The sequence below is a fragment of the Rhinopithecus roxellana genome, chromosome 3 (genome assembly GCF_007565055.1).
Source record: "Rhinopithecus roxellana isolate Shanxi Qingling chromosome 3, ASM756505v1, whole genome shotgun sequence".
NCBI lineage: Eukaryota > Metazoa > Chordata > Mammalia > Primates > Cercopithecidae > Rhinopithecus > Rhinopithecus roxellana.
The window spans coordinates 95,754,791-95,769,144 of NC_044551.1; the positions used below are offsets into that span (position 1 = coordinate 95,754,791).

The 14,354-nt window shown below is 39.6% G+C and overlaps 1 protein-coding gene across 1 annotated transcript in view; it reads right to left on the bottom strand.

Annotated features, from left to right (window-relative positions):
• Positions 1-14,354, bottom strand: part of DNAH5 (dynein axonemal heavy chain 5) — a 253,279-nt gene that overhangs the window by 80,896 nt on the left and 158,029 nt on the right. The window contains exons 52-55 of the mRNA XM_030927396.1: positions 12,595-12,767; positions 7,177-7,307; positions 3,576-3,729; positions 2,809-3,076 (exon numbers count right to left, since the gene is read on the bottom strand). Coding sequence (XP_030783256.1) covers positions 2,809-3,076; positions 3,576-3,729; positions 7,177-7,307; positions 12,595-12,767 — 726 coding nt within the window. The remainder of the gene's footprint in view (positions 1-2,808; positions 3,077-3,575; positions 3,730-7,176; positions 7,308-12,594; positions 12,768-14,354) is intronic.

Here is a 14,354-nt window from a genome sequence, read left to right on the forward strand (position 1 = left end):
ACAGAGTGCTATGGAATGGATAACAGGGGACCTGGCTTAGTGGGGAAATGGGCGGGAGCAAAGGAAGATTCTCCTGAAGAGATGACATTTAGCTGAGCCAGCATTATCCAGACAAAGCAGAGTGGGTGGGGAGAAATGGGAGGAGGACAGCATTGCATGGAAAATAACCGCCAAAAAAAAAAAAAAAAAATTAAAAAATAGCATATTCAAGGATCCAGGAAAACAGAGCAGGAAGGAAAAGGGACCTCAGGAGAGGCTGGGGAGGTAGGTAGGGTCAGCTCTTCCCAGCATGAAGGTCATGCTAAAGGTTGTGCTTTTTCCTAGGAACAATAGGAAGACATGGAAGGTTTAAAGCAGAAACAAATGCACCTGTATTTGTGTTTTTACCATTTTTCTGTCTGCAGTGTGAGATGGATGGCGGACAGGTGAAAGAGGTGAAGAGATCATTAGAAAGCTATTTGGGTTTTCCAGGTGAGCAGCAATGATAGCTTGGCCTAGGATGTCAGTGAAAGGGAGATGACTTGGTGATAGGTAAGACTTGAGAGTTGCAGAAAGGGGAGGTGTTGACAACAAAGGGGTCTCAGGTTGCCTAGTCTGATGGGCGATAATGGCCCTTCCTTAAAGGGGGGAGACATTTTGAGTTTCAGACATTTTGAGGTTAAGAAACTTGTGAAGCATCCATAAGACTGGACCAGGCAGGCAGCTGACTACACAGATTTCAAGCCAGGAGACAGACTAGACTGGAGAAAAAATTGATGGCACATATTATAAAGGAGGCTGTGGATGAGCTTTCCTGGGGAGAGACTCTGGAGTATAGAATTGAGTCTGTCTTGCGTCTGTTGACAAGTATGTCTTGTCTCGAGTCTGTCCAATAACATCATGAAGCTCAATATGTACATGCTGAATAAACGAACAAATAGATTCATGCATCAAGGTCGGGATATTTGCTAGTGACTGAGGATAAAGAAAGGAAAGTTTCTCTGCCCTCCGTGTAATCTTGGTTTGGGTTGGTGTGATAAGATTTAAAAGAATGGGACAATGAGAAATTAACAAAGGAAGGATCAGTAAGACCTTTGTCTACAAAAGAAGAGATGACTGAAATAGGAACTTAATAAAAAGAGCTTCATATTTAAATCATCTTAATTATGGCATATTACAGTATCTGTCACCTGAAATTGTTATTTTTATTGTTAGTGATAATACCTTACAGAGCATTTTATGAAGTACTTGCATACTGGTAACTGTATTTCATAATAAACTTTAACACAGCTCTGAAATACTCTTGATCTGTGCTCTGCATGTATATCCTACTTGAGTTTTAAAATCTTACCTCCAGTTATATTTAAACTTTTATGGGACTTTAAATTTTAAATCACTGGTCTTTTCTCAAACTTTACAAGACAAAAGACAGAACTGTGCTGTACATTTATTTCCCAAACATGTCAAAATAGTCTGTGTTTAAAAGCCACAGATTGGAAAACTACTATTGTCGATAGTGATGCACTGAGAATAAAACTTCCCCAGTAGATAAGAATTTGTTTTAAAAATAGGTAATTGATAGATGATCAATAAATAGATGATGGATAGATGGATGGATGGATGGATGGATAGATAATAGATAATAGATAGATGGATAGATAATGGATGGATAGATAGATATTAATAGATAGATATTTAGATAGATAATAGAGATAGATAGATAGATAGATAGATAGATAGATAGATAGATAGATAACCTAGGTTTCAGTCTCAGTACTGATCTTACTAACTTTTCCCACCTATGACAACCCTCAACTTCACGCTCTTCAGTTTTTCCTTCTCTAAAGGGCATCTCTTGGTTAATCAGTCATTCTCAGACGGGGTACCACAGAGCTGTAGAGGAAATGGTGAGGGCAGCAGAAGTGGGGAGTAAGAGGATGAGGCTCCAGAACACTTCCTCCCACAACCCCCATCCACTTTTCACTGTTTTATCTACCAGGACTACTTGTAAGGTATTACTGGAAAATAAGGTTCTTCTGCATAAAACATTTTTAAAAGTTTGAAAACTACTGTCCCGAATCAGGGTTCTCCTGATGTTCTGATGTAATAGGGATGAGACCTGGGTATCTGCATCTTTTAAAATATCAACAGACAATTTCTCACCAAAAACTTTCAAAGAAAATAAAAAACAAAAAGCTAAATGTATGCTCTCTAACCTCTCCTCTACTATTTTTATGTTCCAATTTCATTTGCAAAGTAAGGAAGCACTAATGGTCCATGGCATGGAAGATCAGAAAGAAGCAGAAGCAGCACAGGGTCCAGTCAGAGACCATGCTGCTTAACATCTTTTGTCAAGGACAGAAACCAGCAGAGAATTGCTGGATAATGTGTTCCTCTTTGATTCTCAGCATTGCAGCCTTGAGAAGGAAATATCCAAGAGATACTTGGCTTTAACTACTCTTGGGCTAACAAACCTACTTAAAAAGAACACAAATGCTGTCCATGAAATTAAACTTCTGTGCCTTCCTGTGACATCCTGGAGCCACCCTGGAGATCCAACTGAGGCAGAGACTTCAAGCATCCCTGAAAAAACTAGAATCCTTGAACACTAACCCAATGGGATACAAACTGAATACCATTCTCTAAAATCTACACTCTGAGAAAAATTAGCTACCAAACAAGAAAGAGCATCATGTTATAATAGAAATTCTCAAATATTGGACAGAATGAGTTACTCAACTCAGCAGAGAGACAGCAAACAGCAGAGAATGTAAATAAGTATGTAAACACTATAAAGCAGAAGCCTGGCATAAACATTTCCATACTAACCAGCAACTAAAGCATCTTTGGGCCATCGGCTGAACCAGTCAATTGTGCATCCTGAAATCAAGGCAGGGAACTTCAAAGCTCTGTTTCGAAACTTCTCCCCCACTGGCGAGAAGCAGAGTACAATATGAAGGTTCTGTCGGACCCGACTCATGAAGTAGTCGTGCAGGTTCTCATTGGTAGGAGGACACTTGGGGAATTCTTTTTTCATGACTGACACCACGTCGCTATTAATTTCATCAATTTCATCTCGTGCAAACAGATTAGAGACCTTAAAAAGAAGGACAAGCATGCAAATTCAGAACACACACAGGAAAACAGATCAAAATGTAGAGCTTAATACATAGAATGTCTTTTCTCCGTTTGTGTTCTTGAACTCACCTATGGAAAATTAACTGCAAGTTTTCAAGATGAAATACACCACGTTTTAAAATAAACAAATGATTCTACTATTAACTGCAAAGTTGTAGCTCTGGGAGGGAGTAAACGGACATGCCAAAAATCTAATTAGCTTTCTTTCTAACTTTGCTCTTCTGTTTTTTTCATGTGTTACTTGGAACATTCACTGATGTTTTAAATGCCTAGCTCCAAATTTTGATGTAGAGTTTTATTCTTCAAAAACCCAATAGAAAAACCCATCCTTCATACTGATGACTTAATACCCATTCCCAACAGCACTTTTCATGCCATTAACGGAAGAAAATATGTAGAACTCTAAGTTGAAGGAAATCTGAAGGGATAAAACACATAAAGAATAAATGAATTCCTACCTCACCTGATGATAAAATATTGTTCATATATTCCAAAAATGACTCATCTTTAATCTCATTGTCTGTGAAAATAAAAGTGACTCCTTTGCCTTGCTGACCAGCCGTTCTATACAAAACCTTCAGATCTTCCATCAGATTTGATGTGTTGTAGGATCTAAAGAAATATTTTCATTTTGTCATTAGCCAAAATGTTTTCATGAGAGGGAAAGAACCTTGTAACAATGCATTATGCCATTTAGCTAACAAAAAAAAAAATGCTGATTTTGTTCCATCATATAGGTATGTGTTCTATATGAATGTTACTGATTAATTTTTAAAACTCCACATTTCACAAAACATTATAATTAATGTTTTTGCACAAAAAAAAAACTATACTGAAAAGTCAACCTGGAACAAAAATAAAATTTTTACCACAACCAAATTCATTACATTTCAAAATGCATCATTTTGAAAATTTTTTGACAATGATAATAGAAAGTCAAATTCAATTACTGATATTTGATTGGCAATGGGTATTTGAGATGACAATTCACAAATTAAACTAAATAAATGCAAGCTTTGGTTATACAGGGTGGGTGAGATGCCATGCTATAAACAATGCCTTCCTCATCCTCCAACACCATTATCATCATTGCATGTTTGTATTATACATAAATGAGCTTGTTTTCTGAGCAATCAGTACACTGTATTAGAATACCTGGAAATGTTATGAAATATCCCACTCTGAAGGTTCTGTAACTACCCAAAGTGATCTTTAGGTGGAAGTAAACCTACAATCAAGAAATATTAGAGAGTTGCCACTGTGGAGTGCTACATTATGCCAAAAGTATAAATAAAATTATCCCAATTCTGGAGACTTAGACTTACTAAATTATTATTCCTACTTTAGTCACTAAATAAACTCAGAATTCAGAGTGCAAGAGCAAAGAGCCATCTGATTTTTTTTAAAACTAGTGAATACTTAACTCTACCTTTTTCTAACTTCTGTAACCTATACCCTAGAATTGGAAATATCACAACCATGCATCAATACTTCTAGAAGACACCTAGAGAAGTGAGATCTAAGAGATCAGAAAACAAATACTTCTAGAAGACACCTAGAGAAGTGACATCCGAGAACTCAGAATACAAATACTTCTAGAAGACACCTAGAGAAGTGACATCCGAGAACTCAAAATACAAATACTTCTAGAAGACACCTAGAGAAGTGAGATTCAAGAGATCAGAAAACAATTCAAAGACACAGCCTCCAAAAAAAGAAAAGAAAAGAAAAGAGAGAGAAGAAAGAAAGAAAGAAAGAAAGAAAGAAAGAAAGAAAGAAAGAAAGAAAGAAAGAAAGAAAGAAAGAAAGAAAGAAAGAAAGAAAGAAAGAAAAGAGAAAGAAAGAGAGAGAGAGAAAGGAAAAGGAAAACATCTCACCCAGCTTCTTGTGATATGGGGAAAATTTTCAACCCAGTCTCTTGGATCTCAAGGGCCCACTGCCTCAAATAATAGGACCTAAGACACCTAACAAATAGTCGTGCTTCCCAAGTGAGAGGCTCTTGCATCTCAGCCTTAGCCACATGGCTGTACAAAGCCTTTAGAAGTTTGATAACATCTTGAAAGCTATGAAAAGGAAAGAAAGACCCTGGCCCTTCGTCTCATCAGTAATGGATCATTCTTGGTGTGACATGTAGAGGAACTAGTCTGCCACAGTGAGAGTTGTGGTTGAATACACTGGCTGCGCAATTGTGGTGCAGTAAAAGTCACACCAAACTAGAAACTGGAAATCTTACAATCAATTCCCAGATAGATCGAAGATGATGGGCAAGCCATAGCCTCTCTGAGCTTCAGCTGCAAGATGGGCTACTGCTATCTGTCCTACTAACTCATGAAGTTCTTTTGAAGATCAAAGTAGCTCATGCATATAAAAGTGCTTTGAAAACTACAAGGTTTTATACAAATGTTAGGAACAAAAATTTGATTCCCATCCCTTTCCTGTACAAGTTGTCTTTTACATAGCTTGGTTCCTAACCAAAAACTAGAAGAATCATATGCAACGTAACTAGAATTATTTCTCTCTGTCCCAGTACTTGAATTAAACAGTAATCTTTGGATTTATTCTCCAAGAAGAACCCTATAGGTCAGACAAAACACAAAGTGAAACAATAGCTTAAATATGTGAATCTCCAAACCCAATGCTTAGTAACTTCCAGCCTTCATCCTAGCAGGTATCTATGGGCCTCCCTCAATGAGACAGGTCAGCAACATGTTCTGCTCATCAGTGCCCGACCTCTTGCTCCTACACCTAGAAATTAATGTCAAATGATTTTCAGCCCAACCTAACTTCCCAAACTGGCCTCCTGGTTCTAACCTTATCTTGGCTAATCCTGAAAAATCTGTTTCACCTCTCCGAATCACCTCTGTGTATCTCTTCATGTTCACTTTTCATGTGCTAATTATGTTTTCTCCCTGCACTACACCCACGTCTGTGGTCAGCTCCTCTGGGTTTCCCTGTCTTGATAAGTAGCAGCACCATCTAGGTAGTTTCCCAAGCCAGAAACCAGGATGCACCAAGCCCTGAAGCTCCAGCTTCCTGATGATCTCTTCCATCTCCACCCTCTATTCTCCATTCTCACTGCTGCTACTCATGACACCATCATGGCTTGCCCAGATCCCTGAAACAGCCTTATAACTATTCCAATTTAGTTCCGTCTGTCTATTTTCTGTACATAAAATGTACTTGACATGTCCTCCCTAGGGGCAACTCATCAATGGTTTCCTATTGCTCTGGGATGAAGTCTGACATTTTATGATCACTTTAAAAGGCCTCCATTTCTCTTCCATTCCCACTTGCCACCCTACACTGTACACTCTGCAGTATTGAACTTCCTCCAGGGCTGACTTCACCTGTGCTGATTCTTCTGCCTGGAACACACTTTACTGTTCTTCAGCTCTCAGTCTTCCCATATCGAGGTTTCAGTTTAATTACTTTCTCCAGGAAGTCTTTTCTAATCATCCCCTAGACTAGGTTGGGAGTTCTTCCCTCAAGCTTCAATAGGATTTGGTCTGCATGTATTTCCTTATCATGGATGGTGCCTATGAATCACACCTTGTTGGGTGAGTTGGTTGCTTAGTTGTCTGTCCCCTTGAGTTGCTACAAAGTCCCTGACGATACAGCTAGACTCACCTCGCTCACCTAGCCAGGGCTTAACACATAGGCAGCGTTCAATAACTATTTTGAAACGTTTGAATGAGTAAACCAATATTCATCTATTTTTCCATTGTATTAACATTCTTGAAATCTGAATTAACACTCAATAGGGACAATTTTCTTCTGAAATTCACCAAAAGAAGTGCACATAAGACACTGTCATATATAACATAAAAGCAGGGAGGCGGCTACTAAGTAAGAGTTCGAAATATTTCAAAAGCAAATTATGAATGTGAAATGTTTATGGTCTCTGACAAAGGTTGACCGAGGAAGATGATAAGTCAACATTCAAGAAGGAAAACGACTGTGACTCTTTATATGTAAGGGAAATGCATTTGAACTTCAGGTGGCCTCTGAGCACCTTTTATCAAAATCCATGTTAGGTTAGTTAAAATAAAAGCTTGTCACCTCGTCAGAGTGATCTGGAAGGAAATGTAGCCGGCAATGAATGAAGCCAACCTCGTCAGGCTCTGCTTTCCTGATCCGCCCACCCCGACCAGGAGGGCATTTCCTCGAGGAGTACGAATGACACGAGAGATCTGTAATACAGAACAAAAAAAGCATGTATCTTTCAACATGTAAATGTTCTATTTTTCCTATTTATTCACTATATGAATGAGGTCTAATTATTATTTTGGAAGATATAGGTGTCTCAAGATCAGACTGGAGATATATTCGTTGAAGGAATGAGGGCACTTCTGAAATAGAACAGTGTTGGGCTGCATCAGATGGGGTGGGAACCATGGGGTGTGCGTTTAGAAACCAGGAGGACACCAGGGCAGAAAAGTCAGCACACAGCCCAGACTGTGCTTGCTCTGGCTTTTAAAGGAGATATCTATCTCTATGTAAAGGGGACTTTGAGGACTCCTGTTAGTTGGTCCGACCTAATAGGGTATGATAGGAAGGAGAACAGAAATGTCAGAACAATGTCTACCCTTGGCATACAGGGCATGTGGTTGATTAGAACATCCTCCACATTTGAAAAGCGTTCAAATTTAAATTGAAGGGAAAAAAAAACCCAAAATAAGGTGATATGCTTTGGCTGTGTCCCAACCCAAATCTCATCTAGAATTGTACTCCCATAATTCCCACATGTTGTGGTGGGAATTATCTCCCTGTGGGAGATAACTGAGATAACTGAATCATGGGGGCGGCTTCCCTCATAGTGTTCCTGTGGTAGTGACTAAGTCTCATGAGATCTGATGGTTTTCTCAGGGGTTTTTGTTTTTGCATCTCCCTCATTTTTCTCTTGCCGCCGACATGTAAGAAGTGTCTTTCGCTTCCTACTGTGATTCTGAGACCTCTCAAGCTATGTGGAACTGTAAGTCTAATTAAACCTCTTTTTCTTTCCAGTCTTGGGTGTGTCTTTATCAGCAGCATGAAAATAAACTAATACATGTGGTATAGATGTTGGGATTTTAAAAAGAAGAAAATGAGCATAAACACCCTCCTATTACTTGGCAAAGACAGTGATACCTAAGGTATCTACCAATAAGTGATTATAGATTGGCGGGGTGGGGGGGCACTTCAAGCTGTTCAGTAGCCCCAGACTATTCCACAGCCCCCTTGTGGCAGAAGTCCATGTTTATTTGGCTTCGTTTGTGTTGAATGGACTAATTACACCATCAGTCTTCCAAACCTACCCAAGAGAGACTGAGTATAGAATTCCCCTTGATGTTCTTTATACCTTATGTGAGAACTGTTTCTCTTTCCCTCCTAACTGCAGTTTGAGCCTAGGGGTATCACTGCAACGTCCACTTTTCTTAGAAGAATGATAGAGGCTGGGCAAGGACTGGAAGGGGTCACTTCTCCACAGCCAGGGAACCTTCCTGTAGTCAGTCACTGGGGCTCTGCATTCTGCCAAGGTTTTGTTAAACATCCTTTCTCAGAATTCCCTCACTAGCTGCAGTACATTCTACTCCTACTGAAAATATGCCTAGTTTTGAATTACTTTCCCCAGTTTAGTGTGAACCTTGGGAAAAGGATAACATGTTTTCCATCTCTATGTGGACCTGGAACCTGCAGGACTGGCAAGTGCATATGCCCTGTTTTTCCAGCCTCCTGCTTGTCTCCTCTATGTGATTCTTGCCAAAATCATTGTGAGTGGAGAGGGTCATATATGCTTCTTCAGATCTTCCCCTGACACAGCTTCAGGAGGGAAAGACGGGGCAAGTAAGGAGCTACTGGAAGCCACACTAGAACATTCTGTGTCTTTCCTTGCTTGCCACTTTTCAACCATCATCATTTCCTTTGTTTGATGTGGGTGGATATATCAAGATGTTGTTAATTAGGGATTAAGGAATCTTCATCCCAAAACCTTTACTTGGAACTGGGCCAAGGTCTTATATTAAAATGTTCTATTCTCAGTTTCCAACACATGGTAAACACGCAAAACGTATCTGACAAAGGAACAGATACATGAACAGAGAAGGCTTGCAAAGCAGACTCAAAACCTCATAATCTAGTTAAATCCAGTGAGACCCTCAAATACAGCTATTTTGTCCTGTTATACGCAGATTGTGTGATGGAGATATGCATTTTCAATTTCATCAGCGAGTATTCAAAAATGAATAATGTCCACCCTGCCCCTCAGGAGCTCACACTGGAACAGGGGACAGAGGCTGGGGTCATGAGCCACGGTGAGCACTGGCACAGAGACAGGAGTGATGGCAACCAGAGGAAAGAATGCCGGGGAAACATCCCCGCCTGGGTGAGGTAAGTCTTAGGTGCAGAGCTGGACTTTGACCTGGATGACTAGAAGTATATCACACAAAGAAGGTGGTGTGCCAGGCACGGGCTGAGCTACCTTTTAAGAAGGAGTGAGACACACAAAATCTCAGAATTAGCAAAAGGCCTGCAGTGTCCCCTGAGGTGAGAACTTCAGTATGGTGTATTGAAATATCAGGAAATAAGGCAGCAAAGGATTGTTTAGGACTTATTTGGGGGACTTGATTAAATTCCAAACAATGTATCCAGATTCTCTGTGTGGTTCTCAGCGGTGGACCATCCTGTCAAGACTGAGGTCACTAAGACGGGAACCCACCCTACTACAGTCTAATCTTCTGATAGGGAGACAAACACACAGACAGATAAACTTTCCACAAGGTAGTATGGGTGGGGAATGCATGTTGGGGAGGCGCTCCAGGATCATGATGTGTTTACCCACAAGCAGCCTGTTGTTCTGGATCACACACCAGATAGAGCATGACTCAGGAGGCCGGCTGGTAAGCAGGAACTAGATCATGCAAAACCATGTACACCATGGTTTGAACTTTCACCAAAGAGACAAAAGAGGTATCATACAGATACGCTGTATTGAAAGAAAATTGAGTTTCTAACAAAGAAAGGAACTAAGAAATAGGCTTGGTCTCATATCATATCCTGTTTTGCTGCAGTTTTTGCCTGCAATTCTGACTCTTGGCTTCTATCGTGCCATGTAACTAGGCCACGTATTTCAAGGCTCACAGCAGCATGACACAGAGTGTGGATGCACTGTGCACAAAAGATGAGAGAAGACAGGGCCAGCCGGGAAGTGCAGAGAAATGCAACATTTTAGCTCAAAAACTCTAGTCACGGATTCTTCGGCCAATTCCAGAGCAGACAGACAAGAGGCAGAGAGTGAGAGAAAACACCATCGAGGCCCCAGCACCGAGGCCTTCACACCTCCAACATCACACCCAAAGTGTTTCGAGAAAGCCTCCTCACTCTTCATCTGGGCTGCGAATCACGGAGAAAGCGGCAGTTCTGGTGAACTTGCTCAAGCACGACACTTAACATAAATAACTGCATCTTCAGCTTGAGCTATGAAATCCCAGGTCAATCGGATTCTGTCTCTAGCAGGCAGGCAATTTGTCAATTGCCTTTGGTAATACTCATTTAGAAAACACATTTTCTCTTTTCTTTTTCTTCCTTTTAATTATTAAAAATTACATAATGTTTATTCTTCCTGAAACAACTCTTAATCAACTATAAATTAAGAGCTAATTTCAAAATGTTATTTATAGTTGGCTTTGGAAGAATATTTGAGCTCATAATTCAGTACAGATGTCTCAGATTCTGTGAATCCACAGAGTTGCCAAGCTAAGTGCCCTCGTGCTGGGGAGACCCAACTCCTGAACGACCTCTCTGTCTTCCTTCCCTCTCTCTGACTTACTCCAGCCTTGCAGAAATGCTTTTCTCACTTTCTTGCAGGGAAATGGAGCAGGCAGGCAATCCCTATATTCAGCGGAATGGTTGACTAGATAACCTCTAAAACCCGTTCCATTTGTAGATTCAGTAATTTCTAGAGGTGACAATTTGTAATTGTGCAGTGGTTCCTCATGGTTGAACCTAAGTCATGGAAGACAAGGTCAAATCATTTTCTTTCTAACTAAAAGGATGTAGTCTGGAAAAGCAGTTGATATCAACAAAGTGAGAATATCAACAATGGATTTTAAATGGCATTCTCTTGCACTGTACATAAATTAAGTCACATACGTTTTCAAACAAAATAATAAATTTTACTTCCAACCTTTCAGGATCAACTGTCCTAAAAGTGGATACGGTAATGACTCATATCAGCAGTCCCTAACCTTTTTGGCACCAGGGACCAGGATCATGGAAGACAATTTTTCCACGGATGGGAGGTGGGGGGTGGGTGATGGTTTGGGAATGATTAAAGCACATTACATTTATTGTGCAGTTGATTTCTATTATTATTACATTGTAATTTATTATGAAATAATTATGCAGCTCACCATAATGTAAAATCAGTGGGTGTCCTGAGCTTGTTTTCCTACAACTAGATGGTCCCATCTGAGGGTGATGGGAGACAGTGACTGATCATCAGGCATTCCATTCTTATAAGGAGCGCGCAACCTAGACCCCTCATATGAGCAGTTCACAATAGGGTTTGCACTCCTATGAAAATCTGATGCCGCTGGAGGCAGAGCTCAGCTTCGCTTGCTCACCTGCTGCTCACCTCCTGCTGTGCAGCCCTGTTCCCTACAGCCCACAGACAGGTACTGGTCTGTGGCCCAGGGGTTGGGAACCCCTTCTCATATGACAAACTAGAATAGAAATTATATTTTCCTGGTAGATTTCATTCTAACAGAATTTTCATCTCAAAGTCAACTGTTTATACACTATTTTTAAATTATTATTTCTAATCATGGTAAAATACACATCATCTAAAATTTACCACTGTAACCATTTTTAAGTATATTGTTCAATATCATTAAGTACATTTACATTGTTGTGCAACTATCAGCACCACTGATCTCCACAACGCTTTTCATCTTGCAAAACTGAAGCTCTGTACCCACTTAACACTAACTCCCCAATCCCCTCTCCACCCAACCCTGGAACTCTCCATTCTACTTTTTGTCTCTGATGTTGGCTACACTGGGGATTTAGATGAGTAGAATTATACGATATTTGCCCTTTTGAGTCTGGCTTACTTCACATAACATAATGTCCTCAAGGCTTATGTACTATTTTTTATAGGATATTCTTTGCATGATACAAAAAGATGCAGACTTTGCCTGTGCTCTGAACTCAGATGTCAACCATATTCAGCCTCCGTGGTGAAACCATGGAGCTGGAAGCTATACAGAAACACTGAATAAAATTATCACATCACACATTTAAAGTACACAGGCTCTTATTTCAAGCCTATAAGGTGCGACATGTTGCATTCAGCTTAGAAATTAAATTGGAATATAGCATGGAGACTAATTTTAAACTGAAGATTCTCCTAGGAAATGAAAATAAAAGAGGGAGAGGACTCTGGCATGAAACCAAATGTCTGTCACTACCACAAGGCACTACTCGGAGTGGCTACCGTACCTTGACTAAGTGAACCATGGCATCTGCAAAGAACACCATGTCCATGCCGGCGCCACGGATGCTGTCATTATACAGCTGCAGGAACATATTCAGATGCTGCTTTAGGTGACTAAAAGATTCAATTGGCTCATAAATTTTAGGCACTTCAGCATCAGCCTCTTCAGATGTTTCACCTTCGGTGGGAAAGAAGAATCAGTTAAGTTTCTTCAAATACCTGCATTTTGCCTTCAACCTAAATTAATGCAATCAAAGCTCTACAGCCTAACACTGAATAACATTCATTTTAAGCAAAATGCCACAGTGTGCATTTTGCAAAAACAGAAGAAAGAAAACAATAGAAGCATTAGGATTTTTGTGATCATATGCAGTCTCTGTACTTTCCTATCTAGCAAGTCAATTTCAAATAATGTTATCGTCATTGAATTGAATTTGAACCCATAACTGATTGTTGGCATTTCAAAGCTCCTCCCAGATATATTAGCTTAATGGTCAAGTGAAAGTCAAAACAGTAGGGACTGAATGTCAGAATCAGCAAGGGAAGTTAAGAATTGCATAACTGTTTGATAAGAATAAAAAGAAAAAATTACTGCATTTACTCAGGAAATTTTTATAATTCATGAATCTCAGTTCAGTGGTAAAAATAGAAGTGACTTAGAATATGGGGTGGAGGGTTGAGAGAAATAGAAAGATAATTTCCTAAATGAATAAACATATTAGATTATTTCACTAGGGCAAGATGTATTAAAATCAATATACTTTTTTAAAAAATTAGAAACATAAAATATACCAGCTTAACACTTTTACAGTGTTAACTACAAAGCAGAGGCCGAGGTGGGCAGATCACTTGAGGTCAGGAGTTCAAGATCAGCCTGACCAACATGGTGAAACCCCATCTCTACTAAAATTACAAAAATTAGCTAGGCCTGATGGTGTGTGCCTATAGTCCCAGCTACTCGGGAGGCTGAGGCAGGAGACTCGCCAGGAGGCCAAGGTTGCCATAAGCCAAGCTTGTACTCCAGACTGGGCAACAGAGCAAGACTGTTTCAAAAAAAAAAAAAATCATAATATTCAAGAAAAAGCTAAATGGGGCATCTATAAATTCACAATCAATTAACATTAGTAGCAGGGGAAAAAAAGGGACACATTAGCTGAATATACCAATAACAACTTGGAATTTCACCGGATACGAGAAGAATGAGTGGATCTTTCAAATCTTACGGCGTATAATTATTTTCAATTGACTGTGTCCTAACATAATACTATATTAACCTTTTGATAACAAACAAGGAGATGGTTTAACACAATCATTAAGACTGACCTATCTGCAAAGTTCTCACTAATCAAATTCCAATAGTCACAACTCTCATAAATGCCCAAATCAAGCTTTGAGAAACAAAGTGTCTCAATGACACAAAAGATTATGCATTTGTCTCTAGACCCTCCCTCAGGCCCCCAAAATGCAGCAGTTGTGCTTTGGTCCTTGAAAAATCATAATCTGGTTATTTATCCTTCTGAATTACAGGAAATAAATCACATAAATTTTAATTACCTTGTAAGATGCCCTTACTCTTACAGGATTTTTGTATGTGTTTGACCTGATTAAAATAAAATGTGTCAGCTTCTTTCTGTAGAAGGATCATTCCAATTGCATCGCCAGAAATAAACATTCTTTTGCAATTGTCACTCAGAAACTTTTGACAGATCACACTTACGGTTATCAAATATAGAGAGGCACTGCCTAGTCGTTTCCAATCATTTTC